The sequence below is a fragment of the Brassica napus genome, chromosome C3 (genome assembly GCF_020379485.1).
Source record: "Brassica napus cultivar Da-Ae chromosome C3, Da-Ae, whole genome shotgun sequence".
NCBI classification, from domain to species: domain Eukaryota; kingdom Viridiplantae; phylum Streptophyta; class Magnoliopsida; order Brassicales; family Brassicaceae; genus Brassica; species Brassica napus.
The window spans coordinates 64299111-64323698 of NC_063446.1; the positions used below are offsets into that span (position 1 = coordinate 64299111).

Sequence of the window (24588 nt, forward strand, 5' to 3'; positions counted from 1 at the left end):
AAAAACGACTATAAATTACTAAAACTGTTAAAAGTCTCACATTCAAATTTTACGATCCATGGTTTAAAATTTTTGTTATGACAAAATACTAATGATTACAAAATTATATAAGTAAAAGTCTAATTTAATTAATCATTAAGATTTAAAATATATATGTATATATATCATTCTAAATTAAACTATAAACCATATTGAATAAATAAATATTTTAGTTTCAAAATTTACTTTGAATAATTGTTTTTGATAAAAGTTTTGAACTAACATTGATAATTTTTTTAAAATTATAAATTACTAAAATTATTAATCCCACAATGAAAATTTTGTTAACAATAATTTAAAGTTTTTGCTATTAAAGATACACATGATAAAAATAACATATGAGTAGAAAGTATCATTTAATAGACATTAATATTAAAAATATACTATGTATGTTAATATCATTTAAATTTAATTACATATCCTATCAAATTTTAAAAAAAAATTGTTTGGATTAATAAAATTGATTTATAAGTTCGCACCAATTTAACTATATATGTAATAGTTATTGACTTTTAATTATTCAATATATATTTATTATTTCATAATATGTAAGAACATAAAATACATACAATAATTTATATATATAATATTTATTCCGCGCAAGGCGCGGATCTTAATTTAGTATACAGTATAACGACTACTCTAATACGATCCATTGCCATTCGTACAATTTTTCAAAGAACACGAAGTATGCGAATGAAGTATATCGGGTTTTGATCTGATAATTTTGAAAATAGGAAAAATATGCATATTCAAAACATTACAAATAGTTTCAAACCTCAAAAAAAAAAAAAATCGATACTAAACATTTTCTGCTAAAATACTATCAAAAACATATATTAGGTCAAGGACCAAATCTTTCTAGTTCTGTTCAGATATGAAACAAAGCTTGTTGCATTTGGGAATGCACACTTCTTTGGCAGTCACCATTCCAAACTACAAAAGAAGTTTGCGAAGGAAGTCTGCTGACGAAGTTTGTTGTATTAGATTCATATATGAAAATTTTGAAGATAGGAAAATTGTGTTTGTAGCTAGAACTTTATAGATAAAATAATAACAAAAACAAAATTCACCTTTCAGTTTGAATTATATTAAACACAAAAGCACATCTAAATACACATTTTACCTTTTTGGGAGAAGACTTAAAATATGAAAAACATAAACAATATAAAATATCATAAATACATGAGAACAAATTGAAGAATTGATCTTAAGTTTGATATCTTCAAGTTGAGTCTGGAGAGTTTAACAAAAAAAAAAAAAAACAACTTTAAATTCTGTTAACTTGTTTTAAAAAGGAAATATGCAAATTTTAATTTATATAACGAGAAAAAAATCAAATTAGGTTAAAATATTCGACATCTTAGACTTCTTAAAAAAAGTCAAACAGTTAAGATTCATCATCTACAATATCCAAACAATACATTGTAGGTCTTGCCGGTTTTCTTAACTGCCCGTGGAATTTGCTCGGTTGCAATGAAAGTCTTACCACACATTGGACATAGTACGGTCTTGTTAAGATAAGAATCCCTCCAATATTCGCATCGTGTCTTACACTCACTGCACATTGTCCAAAACTGATTTGAAGGCGCATCCTTAGCCTTTGCACTTGGTGGTGGTTTCTTCTGCATCCTCCTTTCATCATAGAGGAATCTCTCAGCCCTGTCAGATAACAGAGACCAAGCATGTAAAACCAGCTTAAACGCGCCTTCCGCTCCATTAAATCTGTTCTTGTCCGGATGAAGCAAAAGGGCTAAGTTCTTGTACTGCCTCTTCACTATTTCATCATCAGCCTTATAATCAACACCAAGAACTCCGTACCAGTCAGTTTCTATTCCTCCACTAATCTTGATTTCTGCAGAGGTATAAACATCGATCATCATCAACACTTGGTTCAAGCCATCAAGATCCGGGTATAAACTCTGAGCCTTGTAAACAAATTCTTGGCTCCAACGTAATCATTCTCTGAAAGTTTCTTCTCAGCAATATCCAATGCCCTTTTCGCTTCATCCTTATCCATGTTGTTGAGAGTTTATACTTAGTTCCCTGGAAACGTTTCCGAACCAAAAAAAAATAGCATCAGGGAATGTTTACATATATTAAACAAAATCACTAGCAAATTAAACAGATTTTCTACGGACGAATTTGATTAGGGTTTTGTTTTGTGATATCTAAGAATGAATTTAAAACACCAAAGCTTTACCTTGTAACAAAGAATAGCTAGATAACAAAAATAAGAACTAAAGCAACAAACACTCTATTCTTATTTGCTTGATCTCTATCTCTTGTTCGGATGATTCAATCAATAGATGGATTGCTTCTCCTTTATATAATAAAAGCTACGCGCTCCTGATATTATAAGGTTTGTGATTTTATTCTCCTAATCCCGTCAGTCTTCGTACACTCTTTTGCCGACTTGATAAAAGGAAATATCAAGAAAAAAAAAGTAATAAGGAAATATCAAGGCATAGCTTCTTCGGTAACGTAGGACACACATTTTGGGCCAAGACTTTTAATTGAGGCCCACAAGCCACTTCATACATTTGAGTTACTCACCGCTAGACCTGCTAATTCCCGGTATTCGGATCGGTTCCGTTTCGAGTATATCAATTATAAACGATATACCCAAAAAGTACTTGGTAAATTTCCGGTTCAGATTTCGGATCAGTTCCACTTGATTTCAGATACAATATTTCATATTGTCACAGCTCGTGGTTTTGAATTTTTGTTTAGAGTAAAGAGGGTGGAGATTATTGACAAATAAATTTTCATCGACTTTAGAAAATTTAAGATTCCATTGTTATTATTTTATTGATTTTAATAATCTACTAAAATCTTTTTGTTTGAGAATTTTCAAAATCCATTAAAATTTTTATTATTGGCTTAAGAATTTTTAAAATCCAACAAAAAGATACAATAGAAATATCTTATTATTAAAAAAGCTAATGTGTGCACTGCACACCGTACTTCGAAGAGCTTATAACCACACAAACTAGAAAACATGACAAATCAAATTCAAAATTCAATATATATATATATATAGAAAAGGAATTAAAACCACATTCTCCGATGTCTGTCTCGTACATCATAAACACTTTTCACCGAGGTTTCTGATTTATAAACCCTAATTCTCTCCGCCGATCCAATCTTGCCACATTGGTTCCGTGGAGAATGGTAAGTCACTCCCCTCCTACTCCAGTGTTTGATCTGATTCTAGATCCAATTCTCGCGATCTTGATCGCTTAGACAAACGAGATTGATTCAAAAAAACAAAACTTTTTATTTACCAGACTACTTCCTAAATCACCGGGTTTTTTGGATCGACTGCGGGCAACCGTGGATTAATAAATTAATTAATTTTGTTATATAATAAAATATTAGCTATTGAAAAAAACAAATATTTATGTTTTAAAAAACATTTAGAAAATTACTTAACTTTAGTGTTCTTTATTTTTATTTTCGTTTCACATTTAAAATATCAAAAATAAAATTTAGACTATTTTAAAATATTTATAACAAGTTAAGAGTTATGACATATAGTAATAATAATAAAAATAATAATTTATCAAGACATAAAATATTTAAATTTCTAATGTAAATAATAAAATTAAACCTTAAAACCAAAATAAGCCGAAGGTAAAAAATAAAATAATAATAGATTATCAATAACAAAAATAAACTAATATTAATTCACATCAGCTTGTTTTGTTAATAAATATTTTTATTTGTGAAAAAATAAAAGCCTAACTTCTTAATTAGAATACAAAACAAATTCTAATAACGTAACTAAAATAATTTAAGAAAAAAATAAATAAGAGTTATGTATGGGTTCAGTCAGTAACTGGGTTCTGGGTTTCAACAGTTTTTTGTGTGGATTTTATCTGGTTTTTAAATAGTGGCTTTTTTCTAAACCGGATTATATACGGGTCAACAGATTTACCGGTTAGACCGAGGGTCCTAATCGGGTTTCAAAACGTTGATAGGGACACAACAATAAAGAACGACCCTCGTATCTCTTTATACAATTGATTTTCTGTTTTTTTTCTTTCTTTTACACAAAGGAATAAAAAAACTTATTTTGTTCGTGTCTTGCACCCACCAATACACATTGTCCAAAAGGTACAATATTTCCCTGTTTAGGTTTATTCAGAGGAGCCGGAGCAGGCAGGCACATGCTTATTATTTCTAGTTTCAGCACTTGGAACCACACCATCTCTAGCATTTTGATTCGAATTAGAAGAAGCTGGCTTGTGTGCATACGGTGGTTTCTGCGCCCCACTAGCAGACTTCTTACTTCCAATCCAAGCACTCAGATCCACTCTGTCTTTAGCATTTGATTCCCGTTAGAAGAATCTGGCTTGTGTTGGTATGGTGGTGGTTTCTGCATCCGGCGTTTAACTTCCTCCTTTGATCACAAGCGGTTCTACTAACCTTGTCAGATAACAGACGCCTAGCTTCTAAAACCAAATTAAATGCACCTTCCGCGCCTTTATACTTGTTCCTGTCCCGATGAACCAAAAGAGCTAACTTCCTGTACTGCTTCTTCAGAGTTTCATCATTAGCCAAAGGATCAACACCAAGAACTCGATACCAATCAGCTTCTCTTCCTCCAGTGATCATCACCGACACTTGTTTCAGTCCATCAAGATTCGGATACAAATTCTGTCAAGAAACCTAGAATAGGGTAATGGTTTTGTTGTATTGATCAAGGTCGAAAGACCAAAGTATATATACATACAACGTTTCCTAATATCCGAAGATATGCATATCTAGATTACATGAATATTGACATATTTGAATATAAACCCTAATTCTCTCCGCCGATCCAATCTTGCCACATTGGTTCCGTGGAGAATGGTAAGTCACTCCCCTCCTACTCCAGTGTTTGATCTGATTCTAGATCCAATTCTCGCGATCTTGATCGCTTAGACAAACGAGATTGATTCAAAAAAACAAAACTTTTTATTTACCAGACTACTTCCTAAATCACCGGGTTTTTGGATCGACTGCGGGCAACCGTGGATTAATAAATTAATTAATTTTGTTATATAATAAAATATTAGCTATTGAAAAAACAAATATTTTATGTTTTAAAAAACATTTAGAAAATTACTTAACTTTAGTGTTCTTTATTTTTATTTTCGTTTCACATTTAAAATATCAAAAATAAAATTTAGACTATTTTAAAATATTTATAACAAGTTAAGAGTTATGACATATAGTAATAATAATAACAATAATAATTTATCAAGACATAAAATATTTAAATTTCTAATGTAAATAATAAAATTAAACCTTAAAACCAAAATAAGCCGAAGGTAAAAAATAAAATAATAATAGATTATCAATAACAAAAATAAACTAATATTAATTCACATCAGCTTGTTTTGTTAATAAATATTTTTATTTGTGAAAAAATAAAAGCCTAACTTCTTAATTAGAATACAAAACAAATTCTAATAACGTAACTAAAATAATTTAAGAAAAAAATAAATAAGAGTTATGTATGGGTTCAGTCAGTAACTGGGTTCTGGGTTTCAACAGTTTTTTTGTGTGGATTTTATCTGGTTTTTAAATAGTGGCTTTTTTCTAAACCGGATTATATACGGGTCAACAGATTTACCGGTTAGACCGAGGGTCCTAATCGGGTTTCAAAACGTTGATAGGGACACAACAATAAAGAACGACCCTCGTATCTCTTTATACAATTGATTTTCTGTTTTTTTTCTTTCTTTTACACAAAGGAATAAAAAAACTTATTTTGTTCGTGTCTTGCACCCACCAATACACATTGTCCAAAAGGTACAATATTTCCCTGTTTAGGTTTATTCAGAGGAGCCGGAGCAGGCAGGCACATGCTTATTATTTCTAGTTTCAGCACTTGGAACCACACCATCTCTAGCATTTTGATTCGAATTAGAAGAAGCTGGCTTGTGTGCATACGGTGGTTTCTGCGCCCCACTAGCAGACTTCTTACTTCCAATCCAAGCACTCAGATCCACTCTGTCTTTAGCATTTTGATTCCCGTTAGAAGAATCTGGCTTGTGTTGGTATGGTGGTGGTTTCTGCATCCCGGCGTTTAACTTCCTCCTTTGATCACAAGCGGTTCTACTAACCTTGTCAGATAACAGACGCCTAGCTTCTAAAACCAAATTAAATGCACCTTCCGCGCCTTTATACTTGTTCCTGTCCCGATGAACCAAAAGAGCTAACTTCCTGTACTGCTTCTTCAGAGTTTCATCATTAGCCAAAGGATCAACACCAAGAACTCGATACCAATCAGCTTCTCTTCCTCCAGTGATCATCACCGACACTTGTTTCAGTCCATCAAGATTCGGATACAAATTCTGTCAAGAAACCTAGAATAGGGTAATGGTTTTGTTGTATTGATCTAGGTCGAAAGACCAAAGTATATATACATACAACGTTTCCTAATATCCGAAGATATGCATATCTAGATTACATGAATATTGACATATTTGAATATATCCCCCCCCCCCCCCCCCCCTCAAGTTGGAGAGTGAAGATCAAGAACTCCCAACTTGGGAAGAAACTCATCAAATCCTGTCCTTCCAAGTGGCTTAGTAAAGATGTCCGCAAGTTGAGAATGATTAGAAACGTGTTTGGTGGCAATAACACCTTTGACAATCTCATCTCGGATAAAGTGACAGTCGTTCTCAACGTGCTTCGTACGCTCATGAAAGACCGGGTTAGCAGTCAAGTAAATCGCCGACTTGCTATCACAATGCAGAGGAATCGGAGAAGTAAAAGTAATGCCAAATGTTCGGAGAAGATTGCGTATCCAGAGAACCTCCGGAACAGTGGACGACATAGCTCGATATTCTGCTTCACAAATCGAGCGAGACACACAGTCTTGTTTCTGTGTTTTCCAAGAGATGGGTGAGCCGCCAAGAGTGATGAACCATCCGGTAAGAGAGCGACATGTAGTTCGACAGCCTGACCAATCGGAATCACACCAAACAGATAACTTGAGATCGGTGTTAGCTCGAAGAAGAATGCCCTGGCCTGGATTTCCTTTTAAATACCTCACAACTCGTAAAGCAGCATTCCAATGAGCAAGTTTAGGCTTCTGCATGAACTGAGCAAGAAGGTGAACTGAGTAAGCAAGATCTGGACGTGTAACAGCAAGATAAATAAGACGTCCAACAAGTCTTCTATAGGCAGCGACATCTGCAAGGTCCGGGCCTTTATCGAGAGCGAGAGTCTGATTCTGTTCAACCGGAAATCCAACTGGTTTAGAAACTAGAAGACCAGTTTCTTCGATAATGCCAAGAGCATACTTTCTTTGGCAAAGATAAATTCCAAGAGGACTGCGCGCAAGTTCCAGACCGAGAAAGTATTTGGAAACACCCAGATCCTTCATATGAAAGCATTGATTCATATATGCTTTAAATGATGCCAAGAGAGACAGTGAACTCGCCGATACAACAAGGTCGTCTACGTAAATAAGGACCTGAGTATACTCTGCACCTCTTTCCATGATGAACAGAGAGTAATCTGATAGCGACTTTGTAAAACCATATAACACTAACGAAGATGAAAGTTTCTCGAACCAGCATCGAGGGGCCTGTTTTAAACCATAAAGGGACTTTTTCAAGAGACAGACCTTGTTTTTATCAGAACCTATGAACCCTGGTGGAGGACGCATATAGACTTCTTCTTTTAGATCACCGTGAAGAAACACATTATGAACATCCATTTGATGAACCTCCCAGTTACGAGATGCTGCGATTTGAAGGAAAGTTCGAACTGTCGTCATCTTTGCAACATGCACAAAAGTTTCTTCATAATCCTCGCCCTCAACCTGGCTATTTCCACAAACAACCAACCGTGATTTAGGGCGTTCCAAATTCCCATCTGCTCGAAATTTATATTTAAAGACCTATTTGCAGCTGAGAGCATGTTTATCAGGAGGTAAGTGAACAACAACCCAAGTGCCATTCTCCTCAAGAACCACATATTCATCCTTAATCGAGTTGCGCCAAATCTCGTCTAATATTGCTTGACGATAAGAGGTAGGTTCTTTCAACGATGAGATAGCCGCGAGAAAGTGACGATGGCTTTCAGAGAAACGCGAACAATCAACATAGAATTCAAGTCCCTAAGGAACCTCTGAAGAACGAGACACAAACGGTGTGATGGTTTGTAAGACGTAGTCTTGTAGCTTAGCTGGTATGCTCTTTGCTCGTAGACCACGCCCAAGCTCTTGTATCGGAGAAGTAGGAGGTGAATGTAAATCTGCCACATACGTTACTGTTGTAGGCGTAGGTAATGGCTCTGTTGCCGTAGTAGGTGTTTCAGTCAGAACTAAGGCAGGAGAATTAGTCTGATCTATATCTGCGTCAGACGGTTGCTCAGTATTAGTATTAATGTCGGGTAGAGAGGCTGACTGTTCTGTTTCGACAGTTGCAGGTGTTAAGACCTCTGCTGTATCTGAATCTGTCGATGAAGAAAGGTCAGTTTCTGTAGGCAAGTTAGAGGACGCGAGCTGTTCTGTTTCGGCAGTGTCGTAAGTAACATGCTGTTCCGTTTCAGGTTCATGCGGAGCAGAGTGTAATGGAGACATAAGATCCGGAGAAGCAGGTATGATCGAGATTGGGTCAGATGACTCGGAGAGCCTAAAAGTTGAAAATCATAAGTTAAATTTCTTTACTTATAATTTTTTGAAAGTCTTGCATTTTTAATTTAATTATTATTTTGTATATATATTTTAATGTTAAATTTTGAAAAATATTTATATATTAATTTAACTATTTATAATGTTCTAATTTTGTTAACTTAACTAATTTGATATTGGTTTATGTTCTATTTTGAAATGAACAATTTTTGAAAATATTAAAAATTTTGTAAATAATAAATGAAAACAAATGATTTGTCAAAATATATCTGGCTGTTTAAAATCTTATGTGAACACTCCCAATGGCTTATTGCCTCAACATTAATATAGCATAGATTTTCATTAGCATATAACCTAAGCTTTGAAATTCATGAGTTAAATTAATTTACTTATAATTTTTTGAAAGTCTTGTATTTTTAATTAATTATTGTTATATTGTATTTTTAATTAATTATTGTTATATTGTATTTTATTTTTATGTTAAAATTCGAAAAATAGTTTCTATACCAAGTTAATTTATTATTAATATTTTACTTTTGTTAACTTACCTTGTTTGATATTGGCTATAAATTTTGTTAATTTATTAATAACAATTAATATTACATGTTTTGAATTTTTATAGTTATGATTGTTTGAAAGCCTTGAATTTTTTTTTTTTAAAAAAAACAATTTATTATATATTCAGTTAACTTATATATAATCTTTTTACTTTTGTTAGGTTTCCTTATTTATATTGATTTCTATGTTATTTTGAAATAAACAAAATTTTGGAAATATTGACATTTTTGAAAATATTAAACTAAAATAATTATTTGTCATTTTATGATTAGTTGTTTTAAATCCTGTGCTTTAAATCATATTATTGAATATTTTCAATAGCATATAACCTAAACTTTAAAAATGACGTGTCTTAAATTTATATAGTTCTTATTGTTAAAATATCTTGCATTTTTAAGTTAAGTATTATATTTGTAAGATATTTTATGTAATTTTCAAAATATATTATATATTAAGTTAAATTATATATAATTCTTTGAATTTTGTAAGTTTACCGTAGTTAAATTGATTTTTATTTTTTTATAGAATAAACAGTTTTGGAAATTCTGACATTTAAAAATAGCAATTAAAAGATCTGATGTGTCAAAACACGACTGGAGGTTTTAAATCCTACGTGGACGCCCTCAATGGCTTACAGCCTCAATTGTCATTTTATGATTAGTTGTTTTAAATCCTATGTGTTTTAAATTATATTATTGATTATTTTCAATAGCATATACCAAATAAATTTAAAAATCACGTATTTTTAATTTTTATGGTTCTAATTGTTTAAATTTCTTGCATTTTTAAGTTAATTATTATATTTGTAAGATATTTTAAGTTGATTTTCGAAAATATATTATATATTAAGTTAACATATATATAATTCTTTGACTTTTGTAAATTTACTATATTTAAATTAATTTATATTTTATTATGAAATAAACGATTTTTGGTAACATTGACATTTTTAGAAAAAACAAACTAAAATGCTGATGTGTCAGAATAAAATTAATGGTTTTAAATCGTATGTAGACGCTCTCAATGGATTATAGTCTCAACTTTTATATAGTATAGATAGTAAATAAATGATATTTAGCATATTTTTGGTGTTTTAAAAATATTATGTGAACATTTTTAATTATTTATACCTTCAACTTATACATAATACATGTTATATGTGAATATTTTCATTAGCGTGTAGCCTAAAAGTTGAAAATCATAAGTTAAATATATTTACTTATAATTTTTTGAAAGTCTTGCATTTTTAATTTAATTATTATTTTGTATATAAATTTTAATGTTAAATTTTGAAAAATATTTATATATTAATTTAACTTATTTATAATGTTCTACTTTTGTTAACTTAACTAATTTGATATTGGTTTATGTTCTATTTTGAAATGAATAATTTTTGGAAATATTAAAATTTTTGTAAATCTATGCTATATAAAAGTTGAGGCTATAAGCCATCGAGGGCGTCCACGTAGGATTTAAAACCACCAATCGTAGTATGACAAATCATTATTTAAGTTTACTATTTTTTTAAATGTTAATATTACAAAAAAAACAATCATTTATTTCAAACTAAAATATAATTCAATATCGAATAAGATACATTTACAAAAATATAAATACTATATTAAGTTAACATAATGTTTATTATTTTTTCGAAAAATTAAAAAAATAAATAACCAAAAGAATAATTAATAAGTTTGCTATTTTCGAAAATGCCAATATTTCCTAAAATCGTTTATGACAAATCATTTTAAAAAATATGTTAATGTTTCCAAAAAAATATTTTATTAACAAAATTAAATATTATCTAATAAAGTAGGCTAATAAAATATATGATTTCCAAATTTATGATTTTTTTGTCAGCTTTTGTTTGGCCAGCTTTCCAAATTTATGTATATTGACATAAAATAGAAGTTTTAATATTTAAAGTCGAAATATAATTATTAGATTTAAAAATAAAAAATTTAAATCTATACTACATAAAAGTTGAGGCTATAAGCCATCGAGGGCGTCCACGTATGATTTAAAACCACCAATCGTAGTATGACAAATGATTATTTAAGTTTACTATTTTTTAAAATGTTAATATTACAAAAAAAATAATCATTTATTTCAAACTAAAATATAATTCAATATCGAATAAGATACATTTACAAAAATATAAATACTATATTAAGTTAACATAATGTTTATTATTTTTTCGAAAAATTAAAAAAATAAATAACCAAAAGAATAATTAATAAGTTTGCTATTTTCGAAAATGCCAATATTTCCTAAAATCGTTTATGACAAATCATTTTAAAAAATATGTTAATGTTTCCAAAAAAATATTTTATTAACAAAAATAAATATTATCTAAAAAAGTAGGCTAATAAAATATATGATTACCAAATTTATGATTTTTTTGTCAGCTTTTGTTTGGCCAGCTTTCCAAATTTATGTATATTGACATAAAATAGAAGTTTTAATATTTAAAGTCGAAATATAATTATTAGATTTAAAAATTAAAAATTTAAAAATCTATATTATATAAAAGTTGAGGCTATAAGCCATCGAGGGCGTCCACGTAGGATTTAAAACCACCAATCGTAGTATGACAAATCATTATTTAAGTTTACTATTTTTTTAAATGTTAATATTACAAAAAAAACAATCATTTATTTCAAACTAAAATATAATTCAATATCGAATAAGATACATTTACAAAAATATAAATACTATATTAAGTTAACATAATGTTTATTATTTTTTCGAAAAATTAAAAAAATAAATAACCAAAAGAATAATTAATAAGTTTGCTATTTTAGAAAATGCCAATATTTCCTAAACTCGTTTATGACAAATCATTTTAAAAAATATGTTAATGTTTCCAAAAAAATATTTTATTAACAAAAATAAATATTATCTAATAAAGTAGGCTAATAAAATATATGATTTCCAAATTTATGATTTTTTTGTCAGCTTTTGTTTGGCCAGCTTTCCAAATTTATATATATTGACATAAAATAGAATTTTTAATATTTAAAGTCGAAATATAATTATTAGATTTAAAAATAAAAAATTTAAAAAGTCAAAATATATCCTTGACAAATCATTTTTAAAAATATGTTAATGTTTCTAAAAAATATTTTATTTATACTATATAAAAGTTGAGGCTATAAGCCATCGAGGGCGTCCACGTAGGATTTAAAACCACCAATCGTAGTATGACAAATCATTATTTAAGTTTACTATTTTTTTAAATGTTAATATTACAAAAAAAACAATCATTTATTTCAAACTAAAATATAATTCAATATCGAATAAGATACATTTACAAAAATATAAATACTATATTAAGTTAACATAATGTTTATTATTTTTTCGAAAAATTTAAAAAATAAATAACCAAAAGAATAATTAATAAGTTTGCTATTTTCGAAAATGCCAATATTTCCTAAAATCGTTTATGACAAATCATTTTAAAAAATATGCTAATGTTTCCAAAAAAATATTTTCTTAACAAAAATAAATATTATCTAATAAAGTAGGCTAATAAAATATATGATTTCCAAATTTATGATTTTTTTTGTCAGCTTTTGTTTGGCCAGCTTTCCAAATTTATGTATATTGACATAAAATAGAAGTTTTAATATTTAAAGTCGAAATATAATTATTAGATTTAAAAATAAAAAATTTAAAAAGTCAAAATATATCCTTGACAAATCATTTTTAAAAATATGTTAATGTTTCCAAAAAAATATTTTATTAAAAAAATAAATATTACCTAATAAAGTAGGCTAATAAAATATATGATTTCCAAATTTATGATTTTTTTTGTCAGCTTTTGTTTGGCCAGCTTTCCAAATTTATTTATATTGACATAAAATAGAAGTTTTAATATTTAAAGTCGAAATATAATTATTAGATTTAAAAATAGAAAATTTAAAAAGTCAAAATATATCCTTAAATACTATATTACCTTTATATATTTCAAAAATGTCATGATTTCAAAATTTATGAATTTTTTTTGTCAGCTTTTTTTTGGGACAACTTTCAAATTTATGTATATTTTACATAAATAGACATTTAAATATTAAATGACGATATATAATTATTAGGTTTAAAAATCAAAATTTAAAAAGTCAAAACATATCGTTAAATAACATATTACCTTTACATATTTTAAAAATGTCATGATTTCCAAATTTATGTATTTTTTATCAGCTTTTTTTGTCAGTTTCCAAAATTATGTATATTAACATAAAATATAAGTTTTAATAAAAGGGAAGCTCACTTAATACATAAAATAAGAAAGTTTCTAATATATGAAGTATTGGGTGACTATAAATAATCATCTAAAGTTCTAAAAGTTTTCAAGATTTTACTTTGAGAAAGAGAGAGATATTGAAAAGAGAATAGAGATATGGTCGCTTCAGCTACTTCTTTGGTTTTCGATGATCTTAAAAAAAGGTTTTAATAAGAATGAAGTTCTTGCTAGAGTGGTTCACTTTTGGGAAGCGCGTAACATCAACAAGGGTGGTTTGCTTATGGGCTTCGAGTTATTTCTTATTGACCAAAAGGTATAAAAAAATTTATTTACACATTCTCAATTCAAAATTTAATAAGCACAATTTTTTTCCAGGGAACAACAATTCATGCCTTCATACCAGCTAATCGGATAGCATGCTATGAAGAGGATTTAAAGGCTGGTGTAATCTATAAGATTAAGAAGTTCTTGGTCATCGACAACAAAACAAGTTACAAAGTGACATCTCACAAGTTCTTAATTCAATTCACTCAACAGACAGTTCTTGCACCCACAGATCATGCTGGCCATGATATTGAGAGGCAAAACTTTAGGATTCGTTCTTATGCTGAGTTCAACGAAGCGGTCAACAAGAACGAAGATCTATATGGTAAATTATGTACTACCGTCTATATAAAAATATATATGATTTTATAATCAAGTTCTTATGACATAACAATTTTATATAGATGCCCTTGGAAAGCTGGTTCTCATCAACGATGAGAACTTCAACAATGGTGTGACTAATAAGAGAATAGACATTCACATGCAATTAAAAGAGTGCGCATGTTTTTCCATGAGTTCATATTCTTCTAATCTCAAATACAATGTTTACTCACCATCTTTTTTGTGTTTTCTACTCAGTGGGCATATTGTTCGTGTAACACTTTGGGGTAACGTTGCTGCCAATTTTCAAAAGAAACTGATGGAAAGTGTTGACAAACCGATGGTGCTTCTCGCTACAACAATGAACCCAAAAACATTTAGAGGTTTGTAATCTCACACATAATTATTGTTGCTTATTTGACCTTTAAAGTAATATAATTTATTAACCATATCACCTTTTAAATTGCATTGTGTAGACGTATTTTGTTTGTCCTCCACTTCTTCCACAAGGATTTTTTTCGACAGTGATATTGAACCAACTACTAACTACTTGACATGGTAAGTACGCTCACATGAATATACTTCGCCATATTTAGTTGTGTTATTTATGTTACATATGTTTTATTTCAAAGGCTGAGAGAAAATGGGAAAGACTTCGAAGTTACAACATCAGAGGTCACAAAGCCAAAAACTGTTACACTTTCTGAGCTTCATCAATTCCTCCAAAATGACACTCCACCGGTATTAAAACGATTCTTTTACTTTTAAATCAGTTACAGAAATATGCTTCTTACAGTGATATTATTGTTACAGACAGGCACCTTTTGTTGTTTTGCTACTATCGTGGACATTTTGCCTCAATATGGCTGGTACTTCATTGCATGCACTAGGTGTAAATGTAAACGAAGGCAAGCAGACACATCCTTAGTTTGCAACACATGCAATCACACAAATACAGTTGGTCTTATCAAGTACGTTATTGTTTCATACTAAAATTTTATTAGATAAAACAATAAAGCATTATAGATACCACTTAACATATATCATTAATTTTTCTAAAACAGGTATCGTGTTGAGCTAACTGTTTGTGACAAAGAAAATGTCGCCACTTTTGTAATCTTTGACAAGGACACTGCTAAACTAGCTGGTAGGAAAGCTGCAGAAATTTTGGAAGATGCACACGTACAGTCTCTGTCCAACAAATTATGAAATATATTACTTTTTTCACTTAGTAATAATTGTTTGCTTGACAGGATGGTGAGAATGGTGTTATTGACATTCATAATTCAATACCAGGATGTTTGGAAGAAATTGTAGGCCATACTTACAAATTTGAAGTCAAATTTACACCATTTAATTTTACTACTCCTACCCGTCAGACATTTACTGTTACACAAATCCTGGAAGAAGAAAACAATGAAGTGGATAACGAAACAGATCCTCTAGATGATGTCGAAGGATGCAAAGAAGACCATGACGAAGACGACAGTGAAGCTCTTGACATCCAACATAAAGACAAACGTCTTCGCCATGAATGAGTTGGATACACATAAGAGGATTCATCAAATTATCATATTTATAATTTTCGTTTTAGCAATACATTATTAGTTATAATTCTGTTATTTTAGTTTCCAAGATTCTTGCTTCTGAGATTTTATATAATTATTATTATTTAGCTTTCTATAATTTAATAATAATAATAGAATTTTAAGTTTCTTAGTGATCGTTTCTTTTTTTTGGTAAACCTCAATGTTCAAATAATTACTCTGTTTCTAGATAGTAATTGTATTCGTACGGAAGAAAAGTTGAGCCTCAAAGTTAACACATGGATGTGAAACTATATAAACATTGATAATGGTTATTACTATGTTTTATATAAAATTCCACAAAGCCAATTAGATCAGTCTATATTTTTGGCTTCTCTTCGCATAACTGGTATATTTTATCAAATAAAGTGACATAAAAAGAATATTAACACGTTATTTCGTTGTTGGGTATTTCGTTTACAAAAAAACAACGATGAAGATCGATAAAGTGAAGAAATAAGCTGATCATCTAATAAATAAGCTATATTTTAAATCAGAGGAAGAAGTGTCGAAGTAAGTCGAAGTGTATATAATAGGGGACTCCTGAAGCGTGGCATACTTGCATCAAATTAATTAATTTTATGTATTTCTCAATAAAAAAACTCAATTTTATTTATAAATAAAATTCTAAGTTGGCTGTATTTTCTTGAAACTGACAATACATGATTCTCTTGGACACATACAAAACAAATAAATTATATGTTTAGCTATATTCCAGAAAATGCGTATGACAGAATTATGATTAGTTTATTTAAGGGAAATGTCAATATTAAAAATCAAATGTGAATTTAACATAATTTAACTAACAAAAAGGTGTTGACAAAAAAACTAATAAAAAGGTAAATACTAAAAAATTATATCTTAAGATATGTTACATTTTTGATATGGAATCAAATGTGAATTTAACATAATTTAACTAACAAAAAGGTTTAGAAAATAAAAGAAACTAACAAAAAGGTAAATACTTAAAAAAATATATCTTAAGATAAGTTACGTTTTGATATGGTAGGGTAAAGGCACTTTTTCCTTAATGAAATTTCCTTTTTAAAAAAAAAATTAACGTAAAACATTAATATCAAAATAGTAAACATCCAAAAATGGTATAATCCTTTAAAAGGAAAATAGCCAACATTGTCACATAAAAATTTTTAATATAAGGCGATTCAAGCTATTCCCAATTTCTCATTACAACTAAAATAATAAAAAAGTTGTCAAGTCTTTCATTGACAAAACTTAAGAAAACCTAGAAAACTTGAAATAACTCAATACCATAATCTGTGCGATGGTTTCTCAACGTGGAAAGAAGAAAAACATTACTGGTGTTGTTTGGGACAAAATCATCTATTACAATTGTAAGTTTTCAACACCATAATTTTATGCTAAAATTGTCTTTCACTATTACAAACTGCATACACTAAATAGCTCTTCTCATTCCATGTGACATAGGTGGATGTGGTATTTGTTTCAAACATGGTAAAAAATCATAATACTAAATTGTCAACTCAATTTTAGACACTATATGTTAAATTTAATTTTTTTAATACACAGTTGAACAGAAAAAAGCACGTGGAATGCGCAGAGCCATTATATTATCTAAAAGAGAATCTGCAAAAAACATTGGTATGTTCGTACAAATTCATATTCAGTGATTACTTCACAAATAATTTAAAAAACAAAAGTCTCATGTACTAATTTATCTTCTAAACAGGAAATCAACATGCATCGGTGCCAACGTCACACCCTAAAAGAACAAGAAGAAGTAAGAAAATTAACAAAGACTTACTTATGTTTAAACCTTATTTTCAGTCAGTACATAATTCTGATAGGATCTGACACTTTTATATGCAAAACAATTTCGATGGAATCGCAGAGCCCGAGGATATTCTCCACTGTCCTTACTGCGATGCTTTAGTCTGGCACTCGGAAAATTGCGGTAGAGATCCACAAACTGGGAATCCATTGTACACAATCTGCTGTCAACAGGGCCGTGTAAAATTACCGCCAGTAAGACAACCACCACCAGTTCTAGAGAAACTTCAAGATGAGAGCTCTTTTCGGAATAACATACGAGTATACAACTCTATTTTGGCATTCACGTCAATTGGAGCAAAAATAGATCACACTGTCACATCCGGATCGGGGCCTCCTACTTTTAGGATACAAGGTCAAAATTATCATCGCATTGGTTCTCTCATTCCTACTTCAGGCAATCCACCAAAAATTCTTCAATTATACATTGTCGACACATCAAATGAAGTCTCAAACCGTATCCAGTCTTTACAGCGAACTCCGTCATCAGGGCCTCTTCAAGAAGGCATTGTCAAGCAGTTGATTGATATGTTAGATTCAAGTAACCATATTTGCCAAATATTTCGTAAAGCTCGAGATCAATACGAGACAGCTGGTGCCAAAGAGTTTACTATAAGACTGGTAGCAAATCAAGGGAAAGGTAGACAATATGATATGCCTAACACCAATGAGGTTGCTGGTTTGATAGTCGGTGATTTGTCAACTACTACTGGTTACAAAGATGTCATATTACAATATCAGTCAAACCATTTGCAAGAAATACGAGATGATTATCCATATTGTATATGTCTTTACAGTATCCACTGCTATTTCCTTACGGCGAATATGGATTCCACACTGAAATACCTTATGTGGTAGCTGAAGGTAGACAAAGAAAAAAATCATTCATAAGCATAAGAGAGTATTATGCTTATCAGATACAAACTCGGCTGAAAGAAGGGAAGACAATTATAAAATCAGGACGTTTATTACATCAATATGTAGTTGATGCATACACAGCTATCGAAGCGGAAAGACTAAGGTGGAACAAAAACAATCAAGAGCAGCTAAGAGCGGATTTGTACAACAATGTGTGTGATGCAGTTTGTAAAGGTGATACTGAAGCAAGAGTACATGGGAAAAGAGTGATTCTACCTTCAAGTTTTACTGGAAGCCCTAGATACATGATCGAAAAGTATCATGACGCAATGGCAATATGTCGAACATACGGAAATCCAGATTTGTTCATTACTATGACAGCCAATCCAAATTGGAAAGAGATAAATGACCATCTGGAGGCATGTGGTGGTGGATCCGGAAATGATAGACCTGATATTGAGTGTCGAGTTTTCAAAATGAAACTAGAACAAATGCTTGAAGATTTTAAGAAGGGAACATTCTTCAAGCCATATATAGCAGGTATGAAAAAAATTATTAAATATAATATTTATTAGTGCTAAGAAAAATATTAGGTTTAGGATATGTGAATTTAATATCGCCAAAATATAAACACGTAGACATGACAATCATAATAGCATATACACGTTAGTTGCATTACACCGTCATTACATGCAATATTTGCATGGTGTTTTGGGTGTAACGGGTAAAGAAAACTAAATGATATAATTGAGCAGAAAAACTAACCCAATGAGTTAAGTCTATATATTATGATCACGAAAGTTGCTTATACATTATTTTAATTATAATTGAACTCCTTACATGTTTTTTTTTACAGTGCTGCACACCATCGAATTTCAAAAACGAGGATTGCCACATGCACATATGCTCATTTGGTTGGATGGTGCATCAAGAATTCCAACAACAAATGAAGTTGACGCAATAATCTCTGCCGAACTACCGCATAAAGAGAATGACCAACAAGGGTTTGAGCTTGTGGAGAAACACATGATGCACGGCCCATGTGGATTGAATCGACCAAAATCTCCTTGCATGAGAAATAAAGAATGTTCAAAAAGATACGTACCCAAGGCAATATACTGATCAAACCTCAATCGACAAATCTGGCTATATAATTTACCGGCGACGGCAAGATGAAGGTAACTTTGTGATCAAAGGAAAAACAAAGTTGGATAATCGCTATGTTGTTCCACACAATTTAGCTATTTTAAAAAAATATCAAGCTCATATAAACATGGAGTGGTGCAACAGAACAAATGCTGTCAAGTATCTTTTCAAATACATTACAAAAGGAGTCGACAAAGCTACCATTGTGATAGAAAAAGGTCCCGAGGCTTCAAAACACACACAAGATAGTGTATCAACGAAAAGACCAAGAGATGAGATACAAGAGTACCTTGAATGCCGATATGTATCTGCTTGTGAAGCCACGTGGAGGACTTTTTCCTTCCACATTCATCAACGTAAGCCTGCAGTTCAAAAACTTATAATCCATCTTCCTGGACAACACCACATAAGATACAGAGCTAAAGATGATCTCAGAAAAGTTCTATCAAAAGAAGATATTGAGAGAACAATGTTTACAGCATGGATGGAGAAAAATATAGAATCTGAAGAGGCTCGCCAACTAACTTATTTGGAATTTCCAACAAAATTTACATGGAACAGCGAGAGTAAAATCTGGAGTGAGAGACAACAAGGAGGAATGATAGGAAGAATAATCAACATTCATCCATCTTCAGGACAATTATATTATTTAAGGATACTCATCAACAAATTAAGAGGACCACGAAGTTTTGAGGAAATCCTAACATTTGAGGGAAAAATATATCCAGATTACAAATCAGCATGCTATGCTAGAGGTCTATTAGATTCTGACATTGAATGGCATGATGCTATGGATGAAGCTATTCGATGGGGTACACCTTATCAGCTACGGCAACTATTTGTTTTACTGCTGATATATTGTGAAGTAGGCAGTCCTCTTAGTTTATGGAATCGATGTTGGAAATCACTAGGTGAAGACATGCTTAACAGAAAACGCAAAACTTTTGGCTTTCCAAAACTACAGCTAAATGAATATGAGATCAAGCAATATACTTTGATGGAGATAGAGAAGGTGATGCACCAGCATGAAAGGTCACTAGATGAGTTCAAAGATATGCCAAAACCTGATCAAACAGTTCTGAAAGAACTAGGTAACACGCTGCTAACCCAAGAGTTACAATACAATGTACATCAGGAAAAAGAGGAACATAGCAAGCGATTCAGCAGTCTAAATGTGCAGCAAAGAAAAGTTTATGATGCAGTTATGGAGTCAGTTGAAAATGGTTTGGGTAAACTATTTTTCCTATACGGTCCTGGTGGAACAGGGAAGACATACCTTTACAACACCATTATTTCTAAGTTGCGATCAGAAAAAAAAATTGTGCTCCCAGTTGCTTCCTCTGGCATCGCAGCATTGCTTTTACCTGCAGGAAGGACAGCACATTCCCGCTTTAAGATACCCATGAATCTCAATGAAGATTCAGTATGTCATATATTTCCAGGAACAATGCTTTCTGAACTAATTGAAAAGACTGATCTAATTATATGGGAGGAGGCACCTATGACAAATCGGCATGCATTTGAAGCCCTTGACAGAACACTGCGAGATTTGATGTCCATTAAAGATCCAAAAGTTAAAGACCAACCTTTTGGAGGCAAAACTGTACTATTAGGTGGAGACTTCAGGCAAACGCTACCGATAATTCCACAAGGTTCTAGAGCTGATGCAGTTTTAGCATCAATAAAACAGTCACACTTGTGGGACTTCTGCAACGTCTTCGATCTCAAACAGAACATGAGAGTTGATGAATCACAAGAAAGCTTTGCGGAATGGCTGCTAAGTGTAGGAGATGGAGCTGCACCTACAAACGAAGAAAGAGCATCCAACGAAGACGATGGTCAAATGGTCGAGGTTAATCCCAAATTCTTAATGCAATCATCTGGAAATCATTTGCAGGATATATTCGAAGCCACCAGCAGAGAAAATATTCTATCAGCAAGTACAAAAGCAAGTATTACCGAGAGAGCTATTCTAACTCCACGAAATGAGACGGTTGATGAGATTAACGCATACATGTTGGAAAAAAAGCAAGGAATATTAAAAGAATATTTGAGCTCAGACAGCATAGGCAAGGCTGACACAATACCTACAAATCACGAGTCTCTATATACGGTTGAATACTTAAACTCTTTGGAGTTTTCAGGACTACAAAAACATATATTGTCTTTGAAAGTAGGAGTTCCAATAATGCTGCTTCGCAACATTAATCAAAAGGAAGGTCTGTGCAATGGTACAAGATTTATTATAACTCGACTGGGAAATAGATTGATAGAGGCCGAAATAGTAACAGGCACACATGCTGGGAAAAAAGTTATTCTACCAAGGATAATTTTATCACCACTTGATTCAAAGCATCCTTTCACACTAAGAAGACGTCAATTTCCAATAAGAGTATGCTATGCAATGACAATCAATAAAAGCCAGGGACAGAGTTTAAAATCGGTGATGCTCTATCTACCTCAACCAGTTTTTAGCCACGGTCAACTGTATGTAGCGCTTTCACGTGTAACATCTCCGGAAGGTCTTTCTATACTAAAACCCGACAACGATGCAGACATGACAGTCAAAAATATTGTCTACAAGGAAATATACAATGGATTACCGACATAGTAAGGTCATATCTTAATCTAGACCAAATATATATATATATATATATATATATATATATATATATATACAGAGAAAATATCCAGAAATCTAATATGCTTACTTGATTTTCCTTGCAGACAATTGATAATTTCAAAAGCAAACAGAGTTACTGCATCACAGAAGAAACAAACAGGATAGAAGACTACATGTATTTAGCTCATTGTAAGCCTATACTTTTCAAAACCAACTGTTTATGAATCACTTTAAGAATACGCACAGAATAAACAAACAAACAATATTTACTTTATCGTAAATCAATTATTGAGCTCATGTTCTTAAACGCAAGGAAAAAAACAATACCTTATATTAGCAGTGTTCAAGGATTGATCAATCATACCAAACCGAAACATCAAAGACAAGCTTTCCCTGTAGAACAATTACAAAACTATGATTTGATTAAGCAATAGAGATAACAAGCAAATTAAAAATCAACGGGCTGAATTGTAGAACCTAGAAAATTACTCAGGCCTAGACAATCAGAAGCAATGCAAGGTGACAAAGAGTGGAAAGATCGTCGCAAGACTTCCGCTATGCAACATTAACTCAATCCGATGTAGTTGTCTGTTGGATAGGTTTATTTTCGGTTTCCCCATAAAAATCGTTTGTCCTCTCAAGCCAGATAGATAGAAACAGAAATCTCAGATGAAACCCGATCTCGAAATCATCAGGACTCGAATCTAATAACCCAACCACGGTCGAGAGGATCAAAGTGGATCTGTTATGAAAAGAACGATAAAATGAGAGGATTAGGTTTCCTATTTTCTGTGATTTTCTCACCTTACGTTTGAAGTGATTAGGTTTATCTTTAGATTATGTTTCTGTCGTAAACAAAATAAGTTTCTAAACCAAAACTATACCATTCCACAAACCAAGAGTAAACCACATATGAGAAATTCAGGTTTAAAATAGTTTTGATACGAGTCAAAAAATTAATATTTTTGATAAATCAGGTATAACAATTTATATAGTTGAAATATTTAAATTAGTAAATTTCATACAGCAAACATCAAACTTATCGAAAAATATTTTATACAATATATATAATTATATCCATTAAACCAATTTAGAAACTTTCATATCTTTTTTGCATCACTTTTGATATCTACTTATAAGATTTATATTCTTTAAATTAACTATTAGAAAACACACAATCATAATCGAAATATATATTATATAAAATAAATAATTATAAATTAAAAAAATATTTACTGCTCTGATTATTAATAATACTGAGAAAAAAAATCCGTATAACCTAACCACACTCAATCTGAAAGCAATATCAAATCTGAATCGAATCTATTAAAATATGAACGAGACCAAAACTTTTATATGTAGAGAATCAAAATTAAGCCTGACACGGACAAAAATATTTCAAATATGCGAAATATCCAAATTAGATTTATTTGTATATATATTAGTTATCTGTAGATTTAATATCAACAAATCTAAATATATAATATATTTTGAAATTTTCCAAAACACATGAAAATATGTACAAATAATCACAAGTATATAGCAAAAGTAGGTAAACAACACTCAAAATTCCAAAATATTTGAAATATCTTAATTTTCCATCCAATAATCAACTCAACCCAATTTTATGTTAATTTTATGTTAAGTTTAAGTATTTTAGCATACATTATTCAAATTTATATGTTATATATTGTTTTCGTTTTTGGATTTTGATAAATTAAATGTACATATATGAATTTAAATTATTTTTAATATAATTTAAACGGGTTGTAATCTGAATTAAACAACAAAAATTCGAACCAAATTCAAACTAAAATTTACAAATACTCGAATAAAGCTTAAATATTTAATCTCAAAACTGTAAAACAGAATAGACATGTGAACCGAATTAGAACATCAACCCCTAATTTTAACGAAAGAACTTAGAATTAAAAATTATTTTTAAAATAATAGTATAAATGGTAAAGAATATGCTTATATATACAGAAATAAAAATAAACGGGGAAATTACCACAAATACCACATTCATAATATCACTTTTCATATTTACAATAATCATATATACACTTTTAATGAAGGGTAAAAGACGTTTATATCCCTATGATCAATTATCTAGACTTAGAGTTTATAGTTGAGGGATGCAATATGGTTTTTAGAATAAAAAAATTAGGATTCTAATAAATATATCAATAAATACTTAAAAATATAAAACAAAATTGAAAAAATAGTTTCAAACATAATTTCAAATTTTCAAAAAGAAATTTTGGGGAAAAAATTAAAAAAATAAAAAATAAAATTTTTCAAAACATAAAAAAATGTTTTTTGAAAATGTTTATTTAGTTGTGGTGAAGATGAATAATGGTACCATGAAAGTGGTAAACATTAAATTCTTTCAAATGAAAACAACAAATTCTTTTGATATATTTTCATAAAGATAAAA

At 30.5% G+C, this 24588-nt stretch overlaps 3 protein-coding genes, 1 long non-coding RNA gene and 1 pseudogene across 12 annotated transcripts; 1 reads left to right on the forward strand and 4 right to left on the reverse strand.

Moving 5' to 3' along the window:
• Positions 1-981: 981 nt before the first annotated feature.
• LOC125583860 lies at positions 982-2499 on the reverse strand (annotated as a pseudogene).
• Positions 2500-5864: 3365 nt separating this feature from the next.
• LOC125583256 (curved DNA-binding protein-like) lies at positions 5865-6344 on the reverse strand. Its single transcript, XM_048749891.1, has one exon. It carries the CDS (start codon positions 6342-6344, stop codon positions 5865-5867), a length of 480 nt encoding a protein of 159 aa, XP_048605848.1.
• Positions 6345-7942: 1598 nt separating this feature from the next.
• Positions 7943-8626, reverse strand: LOC125583257 (mucin-2-like). The gene is made up of 2 exons (XM_048749892.1): positions 8193-8626; positions 7943-8120 (listed from the first exon to the last, which is right to left on the reverse strand). The coding sequence occupies exons 1-2, from the start codon at positions 8624-8626 to the stop codon at positions 7943-7945; spliced, it is 612 nt and encodes a 203-aa protein (XP_048605849.1).
• A 5070-nt stretch (positions 8627-13696) lies between these two features.
• On the forward strand, positions 13697-15664 carry LOC125583258. Its single transcript, XM_048749893.1, has 9 exons — positions 13697-13753; positions 13857-14130; positions 14210-14300; positions 14385-14509; positions 14603-14684; positions 14759-14867; positions 14940-14995; positions 15191-15308; positions 15380-15664. Exons 1-9 carry the CDS (start codon positions 13697-13699, stop codon positions 15662-15664), a joined length of 1197 nt encoding a protein of 398 aa, XP_048605850.1.
• A 2486-nt stretch (positions 15665-18150) lies between these two features.
• LOC125583861 lies at positions 18151-22994 on the reverse strand. Of its 9 annotated transcripts, none has more exons than XR_007320895.1 (7): positions 22626-22990; positions 22476-22541; positions 21025-21327; positions 20802-20889; positions 19220-19887; positions 18656-18829; positions 18151-18379 (listed from the first exon to the last, which is right to left on the reverse strand). It is a non-coding gene; the product is annotated as an uncharacterized LOC125583861 (long non-coding RNA). The 9 variants fall into 9 exon arrangements; XR_007320902.1 differs by lacking the exons at positions 18151-18379; positions 18656-18829 and adding exons at positions 21985-22102; positions 22237-22284 and having other exon boundaries at positions 19149-19887; positions 22476-22560; positions 22638-22994; XR_007320901.1 differs by lacking the exons at positions 18151-18379; positions 18656-18829 and adding exons at positions 21985-22102; positions 22237-22284 and having other exon boundaries at positions 19149-19887; positions 22638-22993.
• Positions 22995-24588: the final 1594 nt, after the last annotated feature.

Coding starts and splice junctions, on each gene's coding strand:
- LOC125583256 (XM_048749891.1), bottom strand. CDS start 6,344: ATGATCACTGGAGGAAGAGAAGCTGATTGGTATCGAGTTCTTGGTGTT.
- LOC125583258 (XM_048749893.1), top strand. CDS start 13,697: ATGAAGTTCTTGCTAGAGTGGTTCACTTTTGGGAAGCGCGTAACATCA. Junction 14,301..14,384: donor ATTCACATGCAATTAAAAGA/GTGCGCATGTTT, acceptor TTTTCTACTCAG/TGGGCATATTGTTCGTGTAA. Junction 14,868..14,939: donor TCCAAAATGACACTCCACCG/GTATTAAAACGA, acceptor TTATTGTTACAG/ACAGGCACCTTTTGTTGTTT.
- LOC125583257 (XM_048749892.1), bottom strand. CDS start 8,626: ATGTCTCCATTACACTCTGCTCCGCATGAACCTGAAACGGAACAGCAT. Junction 8,121..8,192: donor GTCTTACAAACCATCACACC/GTTTGTGTCTCG, acceptor TTTCTCTGAAAG/CCATCGTCACTTTCTCGCGG.